Source organism: Cyprinus carpio, chromosome A23, assembly GCF_018340385.1.
Source record: "Cyprinus carpio isolate SPL01 chromosome A23, ASM1834038v1, whole genome shotgun sequence".
NCBI classification, from domain to species: domain Eukaryota; kingdom Metazoa; phylum Chordata; class Actinopteri; order Cypriniformes; family Cyprinidae; genus Cyprinus; species Cyprinus carpio.
This window is the reverse complement of record NC_056594.1, coordinates 19,210,104-19,235,103: the sequence shown is the minus strand read 5'-3', so window position 1 is coordinate 19,235,103 and position 25,000 is coordinate 19,210,104. Positions and strand designations below refer to the sequence as shown.

At 41.2% G+C, this 25,000-nt stretch overlaps 3 protein-coding genes across 5 annotated transcripts in view; 1 reads left to right on the top strand and 2 right to left on the bottom strand.

Moving 5' to 3' along the window:
* The window catches only part of LOC122135120, a 12,281-nt gene extending 4,394 nt beyond the window's left edge, over positions 1 to 7,887 (bottom strand). The window contains exons 1-3 of one of the 2 annotated variants that reach the window (XM_042713591.1): positions 7,797 to 7,887; positions 6,556 to 6,675; positions 1 to 215 (exon numbers count right to left, since the gene is read on the bottom strand). The exon at positions 1 to 215 is cut by the window's left edge and continues 88 nt beyond it. In XM_042713591.1, the coding sequence (XP_042569525.1) occupies positions 1 to 215; positions 6,556 to 6,631 (291 nt within the window). In that variant the 5' untranslated portion in view covers positions 6,632 to 6,675; positions 7,797 to 7,887. Of the gene's footprint in view, positions 216 to 6,555; positions 6,737 to 7,796 lie in introns of those variants that run through there. The other variant, XM_042713592.1, reaches the window with a different exon arrangement.
* A 1,534-nt stretch (positions 7,888 to 9,421) lies between these two features.
* LOC109076730 (WW domain binding protein 1-like) lies at positions 9,422 to 16,760 on the top strand. 2 transcript variants are annotated; one of them, XM_019092399.2, is made up of 5 exons: positions 9,422 to 9,697; positions 10,066 to 10,107; positions 12,202 to 12,429; positions 14,373 to 14,534; positions 15,483 to 16,760. In XM_019092399.2, exons 3-5 carry the CDS (start codon positions 12,285 to 12,287, stop codon positions 16,535 to 16,537), a joined length of 1,362 nt encoding a protein of 453 aa, XP_018947944.1. In that variant the 5' UTR covers positions 9,422 to 9,697; positions 10,066 to 10,107; positions 12,202 to 12,284; the 3' UTR covers positions 16,538 to 16,760. The 2 variants fall into 2 exon arrangements, with proteins under 2 accessions (XP_018947944.1, XP_042569524.1); XM_042713590.1 differs by having other exon boundaries at positions 9,424 to 9,532.
* A 7,324-nt stretch (positions 16,761 to 24,084) lies between these two features.
* The window catches only part of LOC109076732 (steroid 17-alpha-hydroxylase/17,20 lyase), a 10,219-nt gene continuing 9,303 nt past the window's right edge, over positions 24,085 to 25,000 (bottom strand). Inside the window, exon 8 of the mRNA XM_042713589.1 lies at positions 24,085 to 24,437. Within this exon, the coding sequence (XP_042569523.1) occupies positions 24,193 to 24,437 (245 nt within the window). The 3' untranslated portion in view covers positions 24,085 to 24,192. The remainder of the gene's footprint in view (positions 24,438 to 25,000) is intronic.

Genomic DNA, 25,000 nt, shown 5'->3' with positions numbered 1-25,000 from the left:
GATGGACAGCGAGAGATTCCTGAGAATCTGAACTCTGTCTTTATATCGCTGACCCTTAACAGCGTCCACTGGAAACACAGAGTACTGAGGAGTGTTTATCTTAGAATCTGAGTACCACCACTGGACTTCTGTGTGACCTGAGTTTATATCCCTGCAGGACAGAAGCACAGACTCTCCTGCAGAACAGATGACAAAACCTGACACCACTTCACAGCCTACAAAGACACAAAAACACAGAAAACAATCAAAATACTCACTTGAGAAGCAGAATATTTAAATATAACTTATATTGAGTCACATTAAGTTAGCACACAATGAGTTGCATTAGCAAACAGTCTGAAAATACAACTTCCATCTCCATTCTTTTTTAAATAATCTTACATAAAGAGTATAGATTAACTAGAATATGGAAACTTTTACTGTACCTTCTGAAAACACAGCAAAAAGTGCTGTTCAGCATCAGTGTTTTTGTCTTGTTTTCCAGTGCAAGTGTCTAAAGATTCTTAAATCAAGACACATTTACACGAGGAGTAAAGTTACATGAAATATGAAGTCTTGTTTTCTGTGAAACTGATCAAAATGAACATCTCGGTTACGTATGTAACCACGGTTCCCTGAATAGGGAACGAGATGCTGCGGTGACGTCACCGTATGGGAACACCTTCGGTGTGACGAATGTCTGAAGCCCTATACCATCTCGCCAATCCTATTGGCCAAATAGCGCTTGGCACCGCCCTACGCATGCGTACGCTAAAGATATTGCCTCCACCAACCAATGGGACATGCGTTGCTTCGTGACAGCATGGCCTCTATTCGTGTGTCCAAAACAGACAAACAGCTGGTCGGACTCACGCCATGAGGCTGACCGATCGACATAAGTCTTGAGCGCTCTGACAGGGCAAAGACTTAGATCTTCTGATCCTGTCCCAGCAGGGGGTAAAGCCTCCAGGACCGTCTGCTGAAAATGAAAAGGGGTTCGAAGCGACTTTAGGGACATAATTAGGCCTCGGTCGCAGCAATACCTTCACAAAGCCCGGTGCAAAATCCATGCACGACGGCGAAACAGAAATTGCCTGTAAATCCCCAACTCTCTTGAGGGAGGATAAAGCCATAAGAAGAACTGTCTTCAAGGTCAGGATTTTATCCGGTATGGTTTCCAAGGGCTCAAACGGATGTCCTGATAGACCTTGCAGTACAATAGATAAATCCCATGAAGGAACTCGCACAGGGCGGAAAGGCCTCAGCTGTCACGCACCTTGTAAAAAGCGAGAGAGACCAGCGGATGACGGCCCACTGAAGCACCATCTATATATACGTGGTTAGCTGAAATGGCTGCCCACATAAACTTTCAAAGTTGCTGGCGTTACTTCCATCAGAGAAACGGTCTTGGAGGAACTCCAGTACTGAAGCCACTGGGCAGTAAACTGGATCCATACTACGAAAACCACACAAGGTCGTAAACAGCTCCCATTTGAAAGCATATAAGCATCTCGTAGATGCTGCTCTGGAATTCATAATAGTCTCGGAGGTTTCCGCAGAAAGACCGGGACATATTAACTCACTCCGCTCAGAAGCCACGCCCACAGTTTCCACAGATCTGGCCCGGGTGCCAAATCATCCCTCGTGCTTGCGATAGTAAAGTCCTGTCTGAGGGGAATCTCTCCCATGGAGAGCCCGCTATTAGATTGACCAGTTCCGCAAACCATGGCTGTGTGGGCCACCACGGAGCCCACCAGCAGCAGCTGCTCCACTGTCCAGCCGTCCAGACGTACAGGACAAACACCGCGGAATTAGACGAATTGGAGGAAAAGCATACAAGCTGGTCCTGGGCCAATCGTGAGCTAACGCATCCAAGCCTAGGGGCGATGGAGGGCATAGGGAGAACCACAGCGGGCAATGCGTAGTTCGTGCTCGACGCGAATAAGTCCACTCTCGCCTCTCCGAATATCGGCCATAAAAGGCTCACCGTCTGAGGGTGTAATCTCCATTCCCCCTGCTCCAGAGTCTGTCTGGATAGCAGATCCGCTCCGACGTTCAAACGTCCGGGGACATGAACTGCTCGGATCGACAGAAATCTGTTCTGAGACCAAAGAAGAATACTCCTCGCCAGCCTGCACAGGGGGCGAGAGCGTAACCCTTCTTGATGATTCAGGTACGACACAACCGCCATGTTGTCTGACCTGAGTAGTACATGACGGCCGGTCAGCAGATTTGAGAAATACTGGAGAGCTAGAAAAACTGCCAGTAGTTCCAAACTGTTTGTGTGCCAACCGCGTTGTGTCGCCGTCCACACACTCCGTGAGCTGGGCGCCCTTGACAAAACAGCTCCCCAACCGGTCAAAAGACGCGTTCGTCGTGACAGTCTCTCGGGAAGCACAAATCCCCAGCCGAACTCCGGCTAGAAGGAACTTCGGTTGACATCCACTGTTTTATTGACATAACACACCTCCGTGTCACCGAAATCGTACGATGCGGAAAAACAACGGGGTGAAATGTTCTGACTTTTTGTCCACCACTGAAAAGGGCGCATGTGAAGTAAGCCCAGACGGATTACAGGGGATGCCGCTGCCATCAGACCTAACAGCCTGAGACACAAACTCACAGTCACTGTGCGACCTACTTTGAAGTGACGCACGCATGACGTGAGAGACTGAACGCGTGGGAGAGATAGTCTGGCTGTCATTGCGCGAGAGTCCAAATCTATTCCCAGAAAGGTTATCCGTTGAGAGGGGATTAAAACACTCTTCTGGAAATTCGTGCATAAGCCCAGGCTGTTTAAATGATTCAGCACTAAATCTCGGTGAGAGAGTGCTTGAGTCTGTGATTGAGCTAGCACCAGCCAATCGTCCAAGTAATTCAACACACGAACGCCCTGGAGCTGCAACGGGGCCAGAGCTGCGTCCATGCATTTTGAAAAGTTCGGGGGAGCCAGGGCTAAGCCGAAAGGAAGAACACGGTATTGATACGCTTTGCCCTCTAAAGCGAATCTGAGGAACTTCCTGTGTCTCTTGATGATCTGAATATGAAAATATGCATCCTTCAGATCGATCGTGACAAACCAAGTGTTTGGTTGAATCTGAGACAAAATGGACTTTACCGTTAACATCTTGAATTTGCTCGTCCTGAGTGCAAGATTCAAACGGCGTAGATCCAATATGGGTCACAAACCGCCCCCTTTTTTTGGTACAACAAAATAGCGGCTGTAAAAACCTGACTCCATCTGAGAGGGGTGTACTTCTTCTATAGCCCCTTTCTTCAGCAGAGCTGTCATTTCTTGCCGCAGCACCGCGACTTCCTCTGGTTTCACAACCATGGGAAGAATTCCGCGGAAAGGAGGCGGGCCTTTTTCGAAACTGAATGGGTGTATCCGAGACGAATCGTGCGTAAACACCCATTGCGAAATGCCGGGCAAGCGTTCCCACGCGGCCCGAAATAGCGTCAGTGGTTTCAAGGTTTCCGCCTTTTTCAGCGTTTTCATACGCGTTAACATGCCTGAATACGGAAAGCTTGCGGCGTCCGTAAGCCGGGGAAGCGCGTGCGTCAAATTCGTTGCGTCTCGTTGTGTATAATCCTGAAGCGTGTCCACGGCAGGAATTAATCCAACAAGATGAACATCGGGCTCTGCCCCTAGCGAAAAAGCGGAGGCTGTGTGAGCCGTCATAAACGGGCCGTCTTTGCCAGACCCTTGTAACGTTCCTCGGATTCTGAAGGCTGAATCGCGCAGAGTGTCTGAGGAAACGCCTGACATGGTTGCTCGATCCAATGCTGCTCGAAGCGCCTTTTGCGGCGAGACAGTCAATATTTGAGCGTGGGGACTGCAGTGAGAGGGTTGGATGCGTGAAAACGGTCCAATAGCGCTCTCTAGCGGAGGGCACAGTCCCTGGCAAGCAGCAAAAAGATCAGGAGCTGCTATTCGGCACCCGAGAACGAGAGGCTTTAGCCGTCGAGGTCAGGTTCAATCGTTTACGCTGACGCTGGTGCGCCGGAGGAAAAACCCTAGGGCCCCAATCCTTACGAGGGGGCGCCATAGGCGAAGGCTCTTCCCGTGAGGCAGCCCGTTGGCGGTTTGAAGAGGTTGAACGTGACCACGCGGGCGCCTGCCGCCGTTCAGTCTCCCTGGGTCTGCGTGGAATCAGCTGGCGGAAAGCGGCTGATTGCTGTTTCGCTGCCCTAAATTTATCCACCACCGACGTAAATGCCTCTCCAAACAAAAACCGTCCTTAGAAACGGGCGCGTCCATGAGAAAAGATTTATCCTTTTCCTTGATATCGGTGAGATTCAGCCAAAGGTGGCGCTCGACCGTAATCAAACCAGCCATGGAATGGCCCACTGCTCGAGCAGTATGTTTGGTAGCGCGTAGCGCCAAATCCGTTGCTCGACGCGGCTCTTTCACAGCCTCGGGTGTGATGCCCTCCCCCTCGTCGAGATCCTTTAAAGGCTCCGCTTGGTAGGCCTGGAGGACCGCCACAGAGTGGAGCGATGCGGCCGCCTGGCCAGCAGCCATGTAAGATTTCCCGACGAGGCTAGACGTGACTCAACACGCCTTCGAAGGAAGGAGGGGGCGAGACTTCCATGCCGTGGCCGAATTAGGCGCAAGATGTTCGGCGAGAGTCTCCTCAACCGGAGGCATCGCTGCATAGCCACGGTTCGCCATATCTGAAATGGTGGCGAAATCCGCGGCCGCAGCGTTAGTGATGCGCGCCGAGTAGGGCTGCTTCCAGGACCTCGAAACCTCTTGGTGGAGGTCCGGGAAAAAAGGCAGGGGCCTACGGGGCTGCGCAGGAGCACGACTGGTTAAAAAACGGTGGTCCAGCTTAGATGAAGGTTGGGCCTCGGCCTTCTCAACCTCCCAATCCAGTCCCAGTTTACCCACCGCACGAGAAACCACATCCAACAGCTCGCTGTAGGAGGGGGAAAACGCGCTTCTCCTGTCCGCTAGGAGGGAGAGGGCTGTCCGTATCGGCCATGAAGTCCTCAGACTCCGAGGCCGCGGTGGATAAGACGTCATCGTCAAACTGCCCACAACCGAAGGAGATAGCATCGTATGCCTCCGGGGTGGGCTGTAAACCCCCGTCCGAGAACACAACGGGTTCGACGAAGCTGGTATCCTGCACTCGGGTAGGGGAGAGCGAGCGATGTGGAGAAAACTCCAGCGCCGCGCTGTCGTCGTAAGTGAGGTCGCACATGTCTCTCCCCAAGCCATCGCCTCGTGCGGTGCCTCGGCAGCCGCAGAAGCGACACGGCGGGGGTTGGACGCGGGGGCGACCTTGGAAAACACTTCTACCCTCGAGCGCAGTACTTTAAGTCGCAGGCCATCACAGTGGGGACAAGAGGAAAGGCCATTAAGCGCAGACTGCGCGTGATGTAATCCCAAACAGACTACGCACCTTTCGTGAGTGTCTCCCTTAGTGATGAACCTGGTACACGGTTCCTTGCACTTCCGAAAGCTCATCGCGTGTGCGAAGAGGAATTAACACTGCTCGAGAAAACCGCTATGAACGCGAGATGATTCCAGGGCACAGATGATTCTCTTTCCTGAAGGAAATGAAATCTGAGTGAAATAGTGCGCGGCACCCGGGTATACGATGCGTACGCATGCGTAGGGTGGTGCCAAGCACTATTTGGCCAATAGGATTGGCGAGATGGTATAGGGCTTCAGACATTCGTCACACCGAAGGTGTTCCCATACGGTGACGTCACCGCAGCATCGAAGTGACCTATGAAAGGGAAGTGAGTTTATAATTAAAAGAAGAAATATCTCTCAGTGAGGTCAGAAAAATCTACTTCATTCAAAGGGACATTTTTATGCCTCTGATTTTTTTTTTTTTTTTTAAACAAACTCACTTCATTTTGTTCAGTTTCTCAGAAAACAAGAACGTCTTCATGTTGCATCTCAAGTCTTGACTGAAGGATGTTTAGGTTCAGTATTTGAACTGGAAAACAAGAATACTGAATAGATTTATTCTTTGCAGTACATAACATTATGAAGTTATGAATTTAAAATAACCTTCTGCTCTGATTTAAGACCTTTTAAGGCATCAGTTTGTGGAAGGGTGGATTAAGACTTTTGAAGACCCACAGAAACTGATTAAATTAAACATTCATGGACGTTTCAAAACAAATTGTTCATATTTATGATGTTAATGAACAAACTAGTAGTTCGATGATTTATGAGCTGATATTTGGCCATTTTCTGATTATCAGACTGATCTACATTTACATTTATGCATTTAGCAGACGCTTTTATCCAAAGCGACATACAGTGCATTCAGGCTAAATTTTATTTTATTTTTTTACCTAACATGTGTTCCCTGGGAATCGAACCCACAACCTTTTGCGCTGCTAATGCAATGCTCTACCACTGAGCCACAGGAACACAATATAACATGCTATTGTCTTAGAGTAATACACTCCATTCCTGCAGTAAATCGATGGAAAGATCGACAAAAAAAATGCAGAAGTGCCGCAGAAACAGAAACAGCTAGCAGACTCAAAGTATAATGTGTTTCTTCTTCTGATGTAAATCAGTGTCTGAAGTCTGTTGTTCAGTCGTACCTGTTGTGTACTGAAGTCCAGCGCAGAGCAGAAAAACACACAAGCACATCACGTCTGAAGCCATGACTCCCTGCATGTCTCTCCGTCTCTTCTTCCTCTGAAGGACAGCTGATGCATCATCTGTAAAAAAGAGAGAAGTATAAGAGATATTTCTGAGAAGTTCTGCCTCTCTGTTCTTTTTCCAAATTCTTAAGTAAATCTGGAGTACAAATATGTCATTAAATGCTCTCTTTCTTGGATAACAGGTTTGTAAACAAGCTCAAGCATGCAAAATTGAATCGCAGCCGTGCTTTGTGGTAAATTAATTCATTGCACAAACTGATTTCTTTGTAGCACGTATATATGTTGCCCTGTACAGCCCTAGTCACATTTTCTGTCATTTAAACAGTAGAGCATAGAGCTAGCAATGCCGACTCATAAAATGTAAATGTGTATCTTGAATGCATTGTAAGTCGCTTTGGATAAAATTGTCTGTCAAATACATAAATCTACTTTTAAATGTAAATGCATCATATATGTCAAAAATATGGGACCAATGTACATCTGAGTAGCAGAGTGCCATTGTTTTTGTAAATGTATCATAATCTTGAAACGTACAAATAATCGCTTGCTTCTTTTTTTTTCCTTCAGTGAATCAACAAACTGATTTCACAGAGCTGCTAAAATAAGTAAAAAGGACTCATAAAACAGGTCTGTATGAGTCCCTCTAGTGGACAACAGATGAAACCTTTATTTTGTTCCTTTGCAGAGTTAGATATGATTGTGCACCTTTAATACAAGCTTTTAATAACGACAAAGATGCAAACGGACTGAGACAGACTCTTAGTACTACACGTCTTTTCCCTTTAGTTGTCAAATCTGTCAGTGTCTAAATACTCTAATATTATTATGTTATTTTTTTACTAATAACAGTGCAGCGGATATGATAAAGAATGACTTTTGCATTAATTTTCCATGATCTATTTTAAGAATGACTGCGATCATTGCGTGTTTAGATCTGATTTTAGGCGCGTTCGACTTGAAGCGGCGCTGCGCAGAATGATCAGTCTATGACATCAAAGTACCGCGAGAGTGATAAGAGAGCAGACGGATCCTTATGCTTTCGACTCGCTCTCGCGGTACTTTGATGCCATACACTGATCATTCTGCGCAGCGCCTCTTCAAGTCAAACGCGCCTTTTCTCTTTATTGTATGGCGTCAGTGTTTTAGTCTATAACCTGTACAGGTGTGGAGACGCTTACCTCACCCCTGATGACATCACTTCCTGTCATGTGATCATCCCAGGCGTTATAATACGTGCCAAATATATGCAGAAGTGTGGGTATCTCCCTTCTAGAACGTTTGAGGAACAGAAACCAGTGCTGTATTTAGTCTAACTTTCACAAAACCATTTATCTTTGGTCAGTTATTTGTTCATAATACTCAAACGTGCGATATAAAATATTGCTACTACTGCCAACGTACTCGTTATTTTATACACTGTCCATGTCTCCGCCATATGAAGGCAAATTTCAAACATTAAATATGTGATCTTTTTGAGATATGGATGTTGTTTTATGAATACTGCACACCCTCCAGTTCTGAAATAAATTAAATATTCAGAAGCTAATCGCTCTATACAGCAGATGGCACTCATTTCACACGGAAACAATAATATTTTCAACCAATACCATTAGATTTTCTTTAATTTTATAATAAAGAATTGACTTTTATAGTTTTGGTTTTTTTTTTTTTTCTTTAGTTTTTACCTCACTTTTGAACTCAAAAAGTTCGGTCTTAAAGAGAAACGGTCGCGTTTACGCGATTCCTCACAGAATAAAAAGAGCGCGTGAAGACACTCTGCCCCAACGGTCTTTAATTTGAACTCGATTAAAAAAGATAACAAATATAAACAACAAAACATTTTAATATTAATTATTGTATAAAATACTCAATACTTACTAATAAAACACATAAATATGGAGATATTTCAATGTTTAAAATATTTTTTGTCTAATAGGCCGATGTAGGCTATATCCGCAAAAAATGAAAAATATGAAATATGAGCTGAGCTACTGTATATTGCCTTATACCAATACGTTATTTATAAAACAACATACAATTTTTACATATGTACATATGGGTAGAAGAAGATATAATAGCCTATATATACAATAGGCTACCCAAGACGTATATACGTCTAATTTTCGCATGGTATTAGTAGCAATTAATTTCTATGGTATTATAAGTATAGCAATATATTTTGTATATTATAGCCTACTAAGTATAAGTTATATAGGCTAATATGTATATGGTAGACTATAGCAATGTCAATATTTATATATGCAACTTTATTAAACACAGGCTATGTGTATATATGTTTTTATAGTACTTTTCTAAACACACGTCTATCTTTTTTATTTCCTTATAATATCAACATGTACTGACGTGTTTTTTAGGATGAATATAGGCTACATTAGATACATGTAGCCTACATAATATGTACAAAAATCTGTTACACAGACTACAAAAACACACATTTGGGCTAGATAGGGTCTATATGGAATTGTTACAATTTCTTACCGTTTTTACAGGTTTCATGTTTCATTCTATGACAATATATTTCATATATATATATATATATATATATATATATATATATATATATATATATATATATATACATATATTAGCCTACATTTGCGTATGGCGTGTCTCTAAATTACAGCAATTATAATATAGCTATAGAAACGTTTCATAAACAGTATTATATTTCCATACAATAAACTAAACCGTCTGTTGCTTTCAGTCGTTGTTGATCCGCGCTCTCTCCCTCTTCAGCTGTTGCTAGGAGAAACGCTCATCTGCTCTGATTGGCCCGCATCCTTCGCCCATCAGCCAATCAGCGTAAGATCCGATAAACGTTCCTGGCGTTATGTCTGCATCCTCGCTCCGTCTGTTGTAAAAATGAGATGATGTATTTGAGTATAATACACAGGTAAGCAGCAAAGCTTTTAACGCGCGGTTCGTTTTGTCGGTGAAATATCGTTTGCTGGCGGAAATGGCGCACGGAGAGAGACAGTCGGTGCAGAATCCGAAGGAATGAGCGAATCAGAACGCGCAGCGACTTCATTACAGGCCGTTTGCTACATATAACAACACGGTCGGTGCATTTATATCATCGATGCAACTATGTGATTATTATTACTGCGGATGCATAAAGCATCACTAGACTAAAACACTAGAATGCATGTTATTATGTCTAATGCATCTGCTTGGCTGGGCCTGTTTAATCATTTTCATATGCAGACAGAAACATTTGTTGCTTTAATGTGTTCAAAGTTTGATTACATGCATTGGTTTAATGCAGAATAATATGCAGATCCAATAACAGCTTTCATATATTAAACACATAATTTGTCGCATGCATCTCTCGTAAATGTTTTATAATGCTATTTGCATTGATTAGAGGATAAAAGGATGTTAAAGTCATCTATGGTTGATTATTATTGTCTTTGTTGTCGTTTGTAGATGATCCTGACAGCATATATGGACACCTGTGTCCTTCATCAGGTAAAGGAACTAACAACAAGCTTAACACGTGTGTTAGATGTTAACATGTGTATGTTTTTATTAAAAGTCCTGTCATAATGTCAAAAAGCAATTGCTAATTTAGTTTCACATGACTATTTTCTTTGACCCTTGCTATTAATCGTCCTGTTTTTGTCACTGCATGGTGTGTTCGTTTAGTATCACTGAGATACTAGTCTTGTTTTTATTAATATTTTGAAGTAGTTTTTAATCTTTATATTTTCCGTTTTCATTTCAATTTTAGTTAAAGTTGGAGTAATGTTATTGGTAACACTTTACAATAATATCCTATTAGTTAACATTATTTATGTATTAGCTAACACTAACAATAAGCAGACATTTGTTATTTATTCATCTTTGATGTTCGTTATTAAAAATGCAACTGTTCGTTGTACATTGTACAATTTTGATTTTAATAATGCATTAGTAAACATTGAAATTAACATGCTTTAGAATTATTTTTAGTATTATTTATTTTGTTAGTTTGTGTTAACGTTGTAGTTGTATGTAGTAAATGTTAACAAATGGAATCTTATTTAAAGTATTGCCATGTAATTGTGTTCTTGCCTTGTTTACAGTTTTTTTTTATTCTAGTTATTTTACATAATTTTAACCTATGAAAATGAGAAATATGAGAATATGTTGCCTAGCTGAAAAAAATATATATTTTTAATTGTTTTAGTTAAGTTTTCTATAATAACTGTTACACAATTATTTGTAACTGAACTCATGATAAAATTAGCCAGAATATGTAATATAATTAATTAATATTATATTATATTATATTCGGCTCTAGACGAACAATGTTTACAACCTATTTTACCTCTGTAATGTTATGTTTTTTTTTTTTAAGTAAAACAGTATATTAAAGTCCCCATGAAATCAAAATGGAAGTTTTTTTGCTTTTAGTATGAATATGTTAGCCTTAAGATTATCTATAAGCCAGTGTTCTCCAGAACAATGAGAAAATTCGTAATAACAAGAACCAAGCATTCAAAATTTACAGGCTCTCACTTCCTCCAATATGGATCAATGATTTCGATGACATCACCCTGCACTTCAGCTTCTCATAAAACTTTCTGTCCAATCAAATGCTCTTTTAGAATACGAAGCGTCCCCGCCCCCTACACTATAAATAGATACTGAAGCTGTGTCTGAAATGGGTCACTTGTTCACAGGATTAATATTTTCTGTATGGTGAATGGCACGTAGTGCACTATATTGTAGAGGTTAGAGAACGATTGTGAAATTGTAAATATGCTTTCCACTGGGGTGAAAGAAGTCTGGTTTTGCTGCACACAGTCTGCTCCGGTCCAGAACACGATAGCACGGAGTGGATCATATGCGTCAGTCGGTTCAGACCAAAAAACATATTGGACCCATTTGAATCCTACACAGAATGCTATATTTTATAGCCATATGGATGAGATTGTGGCTGTCAAATGCAGCTTTACCAAGCTCAAAAGCTCTGGCCCAAACTTTGATGTAAACGAAACTCTATTGGCTATATTAAAAAGGGGGCTGGACTGCTTGATATATCCCGCCCTGTCTTCCTGTTTCAGTTGAAATGACATCAACACATGCGTGTTTCAAGGCACTTCAGTGGACCTTTAAATGTGAAATAAATGTAGTGTGGGACTTACTTTGTAAGTTCTCAGCTGAAAAGGAAATTCATTTCAGAGATGAAAGAAGTATTTTGATGAAAACTTTACTGTACTGATGAATCATTGGCTGCATTTACACCTGGTATTAACATGCAATCACCGTCCACCGGGCCATTCTCTGCAGACTTATTTAAATATTGCGCGGGAAAGACAGATCCGATCGGTTATCCAGATAGAGAAGTCAGCTGATGTTGACAAGTGTAAACGCTCTGTGTCCCTACTGACTGATGATCCGATCTGCTTGATCAGATCACTGTGATCGCGTGTTAATGCCAAGTGTAAACGCAGCCATTTGTAATTAGAACAGGAACATGAATTAAAGTACAAGAGGTCTGATTTTAACAATGTAAAGATCGTGTTTTCCATGAACTCATTCAAAGTGGCATTATCTCGTCTGATCTGCTCCTAAAAGGCTCAAGCGGTGTGGCCATAGCAGCAGTTCTGGAGGAAGAGGAGCAGCGAGTGTTTCGGTGGCGCCACGCCCTGCTGCAGGGCATGGAATACCACAGTTCAGGGACGGTGCCTCTCCTGGGCAGTCCACGCTACTGTCCCGGCACCAACAGCGCTAGCGGCTACCTCTGCCAGACCGGCCACTGCTGCCAGGAGACGGGCTGCTGCACCTACTACTATGAGCTGTGGTGTAAGTCCAGCAGTTTACTCCGCATATGTGACCCTGCAGCACAAAAGCAGTCATAAGTAGCACAGGTATATTTGTAGCAATAGCCAACAATACATTGTATGGGTCAAAATCATCGATTTTTCTTTTATGCCAAAAATCATTAGGATATGAAGTAAAGATCATGTTCCATGAAGATATTTTGTAAATTTTCCACCATAAATATATCAAAACATAATTTTTGATTAGTAATATGCATTGGTAAGAACTTCATTTGGACAACTTTAAAGATGATTTTCTAATTTTTTTTTTTATTTTTTTTTTTTTTTTTTGCACCCTCAGATAACTTATGACTGGTTTTGTGGTCCAAGGTCACATATACACACTCTTATAACTAATATTACTTATAATACTCCTTAAAAATGCAAATGATGTCATTTACTCACCCTCATTCCACCCAACCTTCCATCTTTGGGTGATAAGTTCCTTTGGGACAAAGCAAAAATTCTTACTAATAAATACTTAAATTATACTTAACTAATATTAAATTATACAGTAAATCAAGACAGTTGTTTTGTATTACAGGTTTTTTAAAATGTTATGTTTAAATATGCAAATGATGCATTATCTAATTCAATATGCACTAGTTTGTATACCATAATAAATCTGAATATTGGATAAAGCCAGGTTAAATTTTTTTGTTTGATATTGTTGACATATTAGAGTTAAAGGTTTTTATAGAGGAGATTTTGGATTTCTCTTTTTATCACTCCATAAATTAAAAACAATTCAACACACAGAAAAAAAATTATTTTCATCATGTTTTAGGAATAATATGTCATATAAATCAATGTGAATGGTATATTAACAAACCCCTCAGTAAATACCTTCAGACATTTGTTAGGAATAATACTGTAAAATTTTGTGTATGTAAATGATGCTGAAGTGGAGAAAAAAAACTCACACTTAACGATATGTGTTGTAATTGAAATCTATGCATAGATAAAGTCCAATAATAAACTCTGGTAAATGATATATGAACAAACCCCTCAGTAAAAACCTTCAGAATATAGAGAGGAGTAAAACTGTAAGTTTTAGTGTTTGTAAGTGTTGCTGAAGTGGAGAAAAAACTCTTTAAAGAAATGTATTGTAATTCAAATATACAGATGCAAATAAATAAAGTGCAATAAAATAAACAATTAAATGTGCATTCAGGATGTTTTCTTTCTACTAAGAAAGAAGCCATGTTATAGAAGCAAAATAGGCCAAAATCCTATAATTTCTTTGAATGTGAATTTATCTACTCTCTAGACCCGCCTACTCACCTGTCAATCACCCATTGTGCTCAACTGTTGGTTTAAGAGAAAGCATCTGATTAACTCAAATTTACTTATAAAGTACTTTCAAAGGTAGAACAAAGTGCTGTATAGAGAAAAAGAGACATACTAAAAACAACTAGCCTAAATCATCAAATCCAAAATTACTAACTTATTTAGTTTCATTCAAGCCATTTGAAGTAAACCCAAAAATACACTATAGTCTAGAGTACCTGCACGAAATGTCAGAGAATAGCTACGTTTTGTGTAGCAACAACATGCAATGACCAAGATCAAGCAAATCATTTAAAATAGCTTGACTAAATGAAAGTGAAAAGTGAAAGTGACATGGCATACAGCCAAGTATGGTGACCCATACTCAGAATTCGTACTCTGCATTTAACCCATCCAAAGTGCACACACACAGCAGTGAACACACACACACCGTGAAACACACACCTGGTGCAGTGGGCAGCCATTTATGCTGCGGCGCCCAGGGAGCAGTTGGGGGTTCGGTGCCTTGCTCAAGGACACCTCAGTCATGGTATTGCCGGCTGAGACTCGAACCCACAACCTTAGGATTAGGAGTCAAACTCTCTAACCATTAGGCCACGACTTCCCCCTTCTGTAAGCGTCTCGTGTGTGTTTCAGGGTTTTGGTTGCTGTGGAGCGTCCTCATCCTGTTCAGCTGCTGCTGCGCGTATCGTCACCGGCAGGCGAAGCAGCGTGTCCAGCAGCAGCAGAGACAGAGGGAGATCAACCTCATGGCTTATCACGGAGCCTGCAGTTACCCGTCCTCCATGTTTGACCTCAGTAAGAACACTTTTCACTCACTTTAACATAATCACACTAACTAGAAAGCTCTAATTTTGTCAAATTTGCTGGCATGTCATGATATAGTAATTACTGATAAAATTCTTAAATGCTGAATGGTTTGCTCTGTATTTGGAAAATCTCATGCATATAAAAAACATGACTTGTTGAGTACTACTCACTTACCACTCAATACCACAGTTGTAGCAACCTGCAAAACATATGAAAAATTATTAGGTGCACGTACACCTCTAAAGAAACACAAAAAAGAAAGAGAGAATTATTACTCCCGGAACACTTTTGGTGAAAGTGAAAGCTTTTTCGTTTTTCATTTAATTTGTAGAGAATACAACAACTGACATAGATATACTGTACATACAGACATACAGTAGAATACAATATTTGTGCTTAGATAGTAAAAAAAAGCTTTTAAGGTCTTATTTACATAAATTCTTTTAGGAGAAACTTTTATCTGAAGCGATTTACAAATGAGGTACATCACAAGAAATGTCTTTTCTTGTCTGAAATCCACAAGAGAAAAATAAATAAATAATACAAGTAGATAAATAAACAGAAGCTAGTTATATAAAACAAGTACCTTGGTTTTAACCGAAAATACTTTTGTATTTACCCTCATATTAAAATGTAAATTAAGATATCAATTAATTAAATCCTAAAATCATGTTCTTAAAAAGACAGCCTTTATTAAAACAGAACACAATATAAATCCATTTTTATTTTAATTCAAATATTATTATTTATTTTTTTTTTACATTTAAATAAATTTAAGCTTACTTATATTTAGCAGAACTGGTCTGAATTGTTAGAGAAATGCTAATTAAATCAGACCATTCAAGTAGTGCCTTGCACACCGCTAACTCTAGAATCCGCAATTTAGAGAGTAATGAAAAACACAAACTTACATTAATCTTGAGTTCTCATTGGCAGGTTTCCTCGCCTCACTCAAACTGCCGTCCTATGAGGAAGTAGCAGCCCAACCTAGCACCCCGCCCCCTCCCTACAGCTCCGTTGCCTACCCACGAGGCTCCGCCCACCCCGGCCCGAGTCACATGCTGTCATCACAGAGCTCTGACAACTACACCAGCTGCTCCTGCGACTCCTGCTGTCCGTCATCGCCCTGTAGCTCCTCCCCTTCTTCGGCCCAACTCACAGATGAAACTGATACTAGCCACGCCTCCACGCCCTCCCTCAGCGAGCCTGGCCACACCCACTCAGCGGTCATGCACACCGAGTGTGTCCCAATACTGCCAATCAACGAAGGCGACGAATCGCCAACACGAAGCACAGACGAGGTCGTGGAGGCGGAGCTTCCAAGCTCCGCCCCTCTGGATTCCAATGGGAACAACAAATCAGTGAAAAACATCACTAGTAGCACAGATAACGTTACTGAAATAGTAGATGCATCCCAAACTATTAGTACTAACAATATCTGTGATGCAAACAGCGCTAATAACATTAACAGTCCAAATTCAACGAATATCACCAGCCTTTGTCATCCGACTCCACCATCCTCCTCATCATCTCTCCAGCTCTTCTCCATGTCTGACCCACTTGGTGTTTGCCCAGAGCAGCAGAATAACGAAGCTCAGAGGGAGGAGCCTGCACAGGCCCCGCCCCCTCAGTCTCCGCCCAGGACCGCTCTCTTTTCTCCCGGCATTGAACCGGAGCGCCGCGATTCTGCCGTGAGTGATCTGGACGTGGACCAAACGCACTTCCAGCAGCGACGACTGACCGGCGACTCCGGCATTGAGGTCTGCCGCTGCCGTGTAGAACCTGAAGAGGAGGAGGATGATGATGAAGAAGAAGCAGGAGGAGGAGCACACTTACCAGCAGAGTCGGCCAATGGAACGGGAGACGCTCTTCATGATAGTCCTGACTGTTCTGCCAGAGCCAGACCGGATGGGAGCGGGAAAGATGCGTGGCCTGTTTCATATGTGGCTCCACCCACTGATGCAGTCGTCATCGCAATGGAAACTGACTGAGAGTGATGTTAATAGCACGCAGATCTGAGAGAAACCCTGTACAGACTGATTTAAGAAGACACACATGAATCTGCGACCTCATCTTTGGTTCTAAGGGTCAAACAATACCAAAAGTTTGGAATTATTAAAATTTTTCTCTGTTTTTGAAAAAAGTCTCTTCTCCTCACCAAGGCTGCATTTATTTGATCAAAAATACAGTAAAAATTTAAATATTACAATTTAAATAGCGGTTTTCTATTCATCTGTGAATCCTGAAAAATAAAATGTATCACGGTTTCCACAAAAATATTGTTCAGCACAGCTGTTTTCAATATTGATGATAATCAGAAATGTTTCTTGAGCAGCAAATCATCATATTAGAATGATTTCTGAAGATCATGTGACCGTGAAGACTGGAGTAATGATGCTGAAAATACAGCTGCGCATCACAGAAATAAATTACAGTTTAACAGAGATTCACATAGAAAACAGCTGTTTTAAATTGTAATAATATTTCACATTTTTATTGTATTTTTGTATTTGTGTCGGTCTCTGGTGAGGTGCTGACACACCAGATTCCCAAACCAGACCAAAGTCAGCCCATGACGACCTTTGATTTGACCCTTCATGAGGAGGGAAAAAATAGAAAGAAAAAAAAATTCCATTTGATCTTTTTTTTTTTAAAAACATTTTTATTCATTTTTGCATTGGAATGTAGAATAATTAGGTTTTTAACAAAAATCTAAATTTTAATATATAATGCATCATTTTTGTTTGATTTTTTGCCATTTGTATTGAAAGGTCCTTCCTTGTGATGTGAACTCTAGGGTAAAGTGAGCTGAAGATACAGACATAAACGTGGACGATGTTCTGCCTGGATGAGCGGAACAAACCCTAAAAACGTTCTTCTTTCTCTCTGACAGTCCGGCTGCTTCTTTTGCTCATTAGTTTTAGACGAACACCAACAGTTGTGAAAACCAACACACACAAACACCCTTCCCATGGAATTCTGGGTAATGCAGAAGATGAAAAGCGAGTGGAATCACAGAAAGCAGGCTGGCCAGAAGTTTCTGCACTGCCCAGTGTTCCTCGACACCAGCTCGGCCAAACAGATGCTGCATCACAACCACTGGAGAAGAATCGAGACGCACCTCAGGACTTCTGCTGCGGTTCAACATTCGTTTACATCTTTATGTCAGACGCTGATACGCCATCGTTCATTTACAACATGCAGGCGGGTGAATCTCATCAGGTCTGTCAAGATCACGCTTGGCTCCAAAATCAAATGAAAGACACGGGATTATATTTTGCATAAAGAAAATGGCTTGCTTTTTGGGGGGGATTTTTGCATTGTTTTCATGGCCATTAAGCACATTTTATCCTTTAATTCATATTACTGTAATGTGAAAAAATAATATTAACATTGTATTGCACATGCACATCATGATAGTATTTGTTGCATTGCCATTCATTTATACCGACTTGAAAATATAAAAAGCCATTGTATTAATAAAACAAGAATTTAGTAAGAATCAAAATAACTATGAAAATCTATACATTACAAATTAAAACATAAGAAATCAAGACAAACTATAACAATGACCCTTTGAGAAGAAAATGTGCTTAATTACCATTAAAATTAATACAAATAATAATTATGACAAATTTTAAAAAAAATTCACAGAAAAATATGTCTAGAAGAACTACAACAATGATCTTTTGAGATGTAAATGTGCTTAATTATCATGAAAATAATCAATGAAATATTACTTTTTAATAATAATAATAAAAATTTTATATATATATATATATATATATATATATATATATATATATATATATATATATATACATTATATAGTAATTTAATTTTGGGATGTAAAAGGTGATCTGGATGTGTTTTGTTGAGATTCACTCTGCCTGATGACCGACAGCGAGCAGCTGTTGAATCAGTCATACATAGATATATATATATGGAAATAGATCTAATTCTACATAAGAATAACTCTAGTAGCTTCAGATGAATATATAAGCTGTGTGTGGATATGAAATTATCTATATTTTGTAAGCATGCTGTTAGGAGTGTTTGTCAGAGGCCTTCAGTGTTTCCACCATCTCTGTTACCATGGCGACCCACTCAGTGTCAGCAATAGAGTGTGTGTGTGTGTGTGTGTGTGTGTGTGACGCCGATGTGAAGCTGTAATTCAGACGTTTAAAGACTAAACGCTTTACTCCAACGACACCTGTCCTGTAATCTCTGTTTGCACAGTCAGCGCTCTGTGTGTGTGTTTTATGAGTCACCGGTGCTTTAAAGAGAACTGATGAATTGTGATTAATTAAATTAAATAGAATTCATCACTCTGTTTTATTTAATCCATTCTATGAAACCAAACCGAACCTGCTTCAGATAACGGTGAGCTTTAGGAAACGACTGACCTTGTGTTTGACCAACGGTCTGTTGATTTAATTTCCCAGTGAATCATGATAACTTTAAAAATGTATATATATATATATATATAAATATGATCGAAGATGACTAGAAATGACAAGGTTTTATAATGCAGTTGTAATATTAGCTTTCTTATTTAATATAAATAAAATTATAGAGAAATAGAGAGAATTATATATTACATAATAAGAAATACACCGCGTCCAAACCACATCAATCTTAATAACTACTATTAATTTTGTTTTTAATAATTTATGAGTGATATATAATTGTCCATGAAGGCTGTGAAAAACTCCTTATATTCAGGTGTGCAGAATTATAAGGCATGTTTTCTTTTACTGATAAATGAGCCCTAAAAAGAGGTTCAACTCAGACTGAAAAGTCAAAAATTATTAAATCCACATGAGAAATATTCAAAACTAATGCAATACAGAAATTGCAAAGTTAAGACATGGCATTTTCTCTCTCGTCTGTTTGAAAGTAGACAGCTTTTACATTTACATTTACATTTAATCATTTAGAAGACGCTTTTATCCAAAGCGACTTACAAATGAGAACAGTAGAAACAATCAGATCAACAGCTTTTGTTTTCCGTCTCTGGAATGTAAGCTGCTGGCAGTCGAAGGCAGAGAGTCTTCTTTTTTGTAGCAATATTCCAGTCCCAAAGAGTTTTTAGTTTACTGTTTGTGCCAAAAATGTGTTGTTTGGAACATTATGCTGATCTGCTGAAGTTAAAATCTTAGAAAAATCTGAGAAAACACACATAAACAGGGAGCAATGTGCGGAGAAGCAAGAGCATCCGAACGGTAGTGAAGCCGGAAGCAAAATGTGTGTGTGTCTTTGTGTGTGTGTGAATAGAGAACCTTAAACTTGCTAAAAAAAAGCCTCTTTTTTTGTCTTGTCATGTTTTATGATTTCTTGACCGTTATCGCTTTTTTACTAGACCAATTTTGCATGTTAACTTTCTTCTTTTCTTGCTCTCTCTCTCTCTCTCTCTCTCTCTCTCACACACACACAGCGCTCTAAGGCTACGTCCACACGAAGCCAGAGCTTTCCCTATCCAATCTTTTTGTTCCTCGTCTCAAGAAATATCTGCATCCACATGAAACCGACACAAAATGGTGTAGTATACATGCCAGACCAGAATGTGGCGCTGTAATTCTGGCACAGATATACACTATAAACGGAGAAGAAGACTTGGACTATGCACATAAACCTTGCACGCGGTATACAAGCGAACATGGAACAATACATTTATTAATCAGTGTTAATGTTAGTTAATAAAAAGACAATCGTTCAGTGTTTTTGTTGCAGTTACATGATGTAGCGGTTTCTGACAAGGGGCGAGACATGGGCTGATGATGTCATTGTTTCAGAAAATATACGGATTCACTGTCCACATGAAAGCACAAGGGCGGCGTTTTAAAATGTATCCACTCTGAGACCCAGTTTAAAAAAATATCGGTTTCACTCTCCGAAAACGCCAGATCCGTGTGGACGAAACGCCTATATGATACAAAATTTATGCGTATACAGTGAAACGCATCTCCGTGTGGACGGGGCCTCAGTGTCCAGCAGCGGAACTGCAGTGTGTGTGTGTGTGTGTATACAGGTTTATATATCATGGTGGGACTTAAACCTGAATACACAAGCCCCTTTGTGATGTGTAATGCATGAGTCAAAAACGCTAGGCACGTTAACTTTTACTGAAGCTGGCAACGATCTCAGCTTCAGCGCGGATAGTGAGGAGTTAACTGATCTCTGCTTCGTTACAGTTTGCACATATTTTTTCGTTGCGAACATTGATCTGCCTTCAAAACACCCGGTAAAAGAATCGCACGATAACGTGCGTCACCACTACGTCACACCCTTTACAGCATTGGTTCTGGCTTTTGTTCACACAGCACTCGTTCCGGGACTGAACCCGGTAATGTTACTAGGTCCCCAACCTGGGATCAGTCCCGGGACGGTTGCATCACACAGAAGGCAATTCAGGCACTATGATCCCGGGACCAAACGTGCAGTGGTGAATTGTACTTAGGGGCTACAGACTGGGGATTTGTGTCACAGTGGGGACCTAAATTGAGGGGCCAATGGGTACAAAAGCTTATGCTACAGACTGGGGATTTGTGTCACAGTGGGGACCTAAATTGAGGGGCCAATGGGTACAAAAGCTTATGAACCACATGAGTGTGTGAGAGAGTCTGAGTGTGAAATGGTGTGTATTATGTGAGATGTGCAACTGCGTGAGTGTGTGTGGAGTCTGAGTGTGAGAGTGTGTGTGTGCGAGAGTGTGTGCGTGTGTGTGTGTGTGAGTTGATCAGAATGTGGTGCGTGTGAGAGTCAAAGTGTGAGATGTGTGTGTGTGTGTGTGTGTGTGTGTGGTGTGTGTGCAGTGAGTCGGAGTGTGTGTGTGAGTCTGAGTGTGAAAGTGTGTGTCTGTGTGTGTGGTGTGTGTGTGTGAAAGGGGGGGGGTGTGAGTGTGTGTGTTTTTTGTGTGTGTGTGAGTGTGTGTGATTTTGTGTGTGAGTGTGTGTGTGTTGTGTGTGTGTCGAGAGTGTGTTCGTGTGTGTGTGTGAGTGATTCAGAGTGTGTGGTTGTGAGTGAACCCAGAGTGTGAGCGAGAGTGTGTGTGTGTGTGCGTGTGGTGTGTGTGTGTGTGTGAGGTTTTCTAGTGTGTGTGTTTGTGTGTGTTTGGTTGTGTGTGTGTGTACAGTGTGTGTGAGTGAGTCGTGTGAGAAGTGTGTGTGTTTCTAGTCGGAGTGTGTGTGTGTGTGTGTGTGTGTGTGTGTGGTGTGTGTGTGAGAGGAGTGTCAGTTATAACCATGTGTGAGTGTTGTCTGTACACAAAGTCTGTTTGTGTGTGTGTGTGTGTGTGTCTGTGATTGGGTGATGAGTCAGAGTGTGAGAGAGAGTGAGTGCGTGTGTGTGTGGGTGTGACTAAGTGAGAGTGGTTAGTGTGTGTGTGTGTTGTGTGTTAGTAAGTGAGAGTGTGAGTGTGTGTGTGAGCCTGAGTGTGAGAGTGTGTGTGTGTGTGTGAGTGAGAGTAAGTGTGAGAGTGTGTGTGTGTGTGTGTGTGTGGGGGTTGAAATCTGAGTGTGTGAGTTGTGTGTGTTTTGAGAGTGTAGTGCATCTGCGTGAGTGTGTGGTGAGTCTGATTGTGAGAGTGTGTGTGTGCGAGAGTGTTGTTCGTCATAAGTGAGTGATTCAGAGTGTGTGCGTTGTTCACTCAGGAGTGTGAGATGGAGTGTGTGTGTGTGTGTGTGGTGTGTGTGTGTGGGTGTGGTGTGGTGTGTGTGTGTGTGTGTGAGTCTCGAGGTGTGTGTTTGTGTTGTGTGTGAGTTGTGTGTGTGAGAGAGTGTGTGAGTGAGTCTTGTGAACTTTGTGTGTGTGGGAGACTTCGGAGTGTGTCAATTGTGTGTGTGGTGGTGTGTGTGTGTGTGTGTGTGTGTGTGTGTGTGTGTGTGAGAGTGAGTCGGAGTGTGTGAGTGAGTCTGTGTGAGAGTGTGTGTGTGTGTGTGTGTGTCTGTGTGTGTGAATGAGTCAGAGTGTGAGAGAGTGTGTGTGTGTGAGAGTGTGTGAGTAAGTGAGAGTGTGAGTGTGTGTGAGGGTTTGTGTGTGAGTAATGTAGAGTGTGAAGTGTGTGGTGTGAGCCTGTGAGAGGTGTGTGTGTGTGGTGAGTGAGTCGGAGTGTGAGAGTGTGTGTGTGTGTGGTGTGTGTGAGTCCAGAGTGTGAGACGTGTGCCATTCCAAAAAGTGGAATCCCGCGGTGTGAAGGTTTAATGCGTATTCGGTCTTTACCTTGCTCTTCTGAATTTATCAGGATTTGTTTTTGAATTTTGTCTTGCTCTGTGTTCAATCTGACTCCAATTTCACGTCCATCATTAAATTTGGGCAATATTTTCTATCAAAAAGCTGATCACAGATATCGAATTGTTTATTAATTTAGAAATTTGAGTATTCTGTATATCCTACTTTTCAATCATACGTCATTCATTAGGGACCTGAGGCAATCGCACAGGAATTACACTCGGCTGATGATTTTTAGTGACCCACAGACCAAACTCATAAGTCTCCCAAACTTACTCAGAGGTGCAGAAATGGTTATATAATACCTTTACGTGAGCTACCGCCTGCATGCTCATAACAAAAGTATTTTTTTCTCTATAACCACATCGTACACCGTGTTTAACGCCAATGACAAGTCAGAAATCAGAAGATCCCTTATGTGCCTATTCTCATGGTGTATCCATTGGTGCTTCATTATGATCTGTCCTGAACGCAGATTTGTGGGAAATACCACTACACATTAATCTACTTGAAAAATGATTTCAGAAGAGATCAGAATAAATCAAATATAACAATTTATATTCAGTCGGGTAAATATGTATTATGCCAATTACATAGTCAATTCAAAGATATCAAATCAATACAAGACATCATATTCTCAAAGATAAATCTAAGAGTGAAGGATGCATAGTATAGACTGTGTGGACACCCTCCATACTATGGGCTTTCTGGCTACAGAATCGCAAAGTAGTGTTTTGTCACTTCCCTTATATACTCAGACCAGACAACAAAGAAATCTTCAAATCAGGTAGTACAAACTAGAAATGCCTTTTGGTTGTTAGTTCGGTGATCAAGGGTCACACCTGGCTGGAGACAGAGAAACTGTTCCCACAGAGAATAATTGAGAAAAACACCTAAATGCTAGGAAGAACACACCTCCTCAGCAGAATTTAATTCTTTATTTTTTTTCAGTTTTTTTTTTTGTAATTGTGACTAATTTAGCAATCGCACAAAGACCTTTAAAATGACACCAAACATGAAATGTTTGGCTTCAGGCGGAGATCAAAGCCCATTGTCTTGTGGCGTGGCATTTACATCGTGAGAGTTCCTGAGTGTTTGGCTTCCCAAAGAATTAATTTCATAAGGAAATAATTTCACTCCTTTCATCTCTGAGTGTGTGTGTGTGTGTGTGTGTGTGTGTGTGTGTGTGTGTGTGTGTGTGTGTGTGTGTGTGTGTGTGTGTGTGTGTGTGTATATGGGAGTGTGTATGTGTGTGTGAGCGTGTGTGTGTGAGCATGTGTGTGTGTGTGTGACTGTGTCTGTGTGTGTGTGACTGTGTCTGTGTGTGTGTGTGTGTGTGTGTGTGTGTGTGTGTGTGTGTGTGTGTGTGTGTGTGTGTGTGTGTGTGTGTGTGTGAGTGTGTGTGTGTGAGTGTGTGTCAGTGTCGCGGTGTGACTGTGACGCTGTAGCTCTGAGGCTGGAGCACCACACCGAACCGTCCCTGCAGCTCTGGCAGAGAAGCCCCTGGCGGGACGCTGAAGTGGAAGCGCTGCAGGAGGCGGCTGGCGAACAGAAAGAGCTCGATTCTGGCCAGAGATTCTCCCACACAGACCCGCGGACCGGCTCCGAACGGCAGGAAGCTGCTCGGAGTCACTCTCCTCCCCGACGCGTCCAGGAACCGCTCTGCAGAGTTCACAGATCAAACTACAGCTGTGTATGTTTCACAAACACCTGTAGCTCAAATAATCCAGAATACAGCTATACAAAAACATGAAACATATAGGATGATGATACACAGGGCAACTTTCTGAGCAATGTTGCCATCAACAGGCAAGCAGGTGAGACACAGGGCCCACGACCGATCTAAAATATGCAGATAGAAATTTGTTACTCATTCTTAATGGAAAAGTTCCCAAGAAACATTGTTAAAAAAAAAGTTGCCTGGCAAAATTGCTCAAAAAGTTGCCCCGTGTATCAACAGCCTTACAGTCTGATGCTTAATAAGACTGGTCATCCTTTTCTTTATCTGGGTTCTGAGACCTGTTTTTATTTTTTCCCAAACTAACTTTTCTTTTTTCTTTCTTTTTTTCTGAATAATGTTTTAGTTAAATTCAATTTTAGCACAATAAATTGAAAGCTTGCAACTTATGACATTTAACACATTTATTTAAAGTTATACAAAAGTTTTATTTCATCCCAAATTCTATTTTAATTTTTCTCTATACTGTTTATTCACTTACATACTT

Coding starts and splice junctions, on each gene's coding strand:
- LOC109076730 (XM_019092399.2), top strand. CDS start 12,285: ATGGAATACCACAGTTCAGGGACGGTGCCTCTCCTGGGCAGTCCACGC. Junction 12,430..14,372: donor CTACTACTATGAGCTGTGGT/GTAAGTCCAGCA, acceptor TGTGTGTTTCAG/GGTTTTGGTTGCTGTGGAGC. Junction 14,535..15,482: donor GTCCTCCATGTTTGACCTCA/GTAAGAACACTT, acceptor TCTCATTGGCAG/GTTTCCTCGCCTCACTCAAA.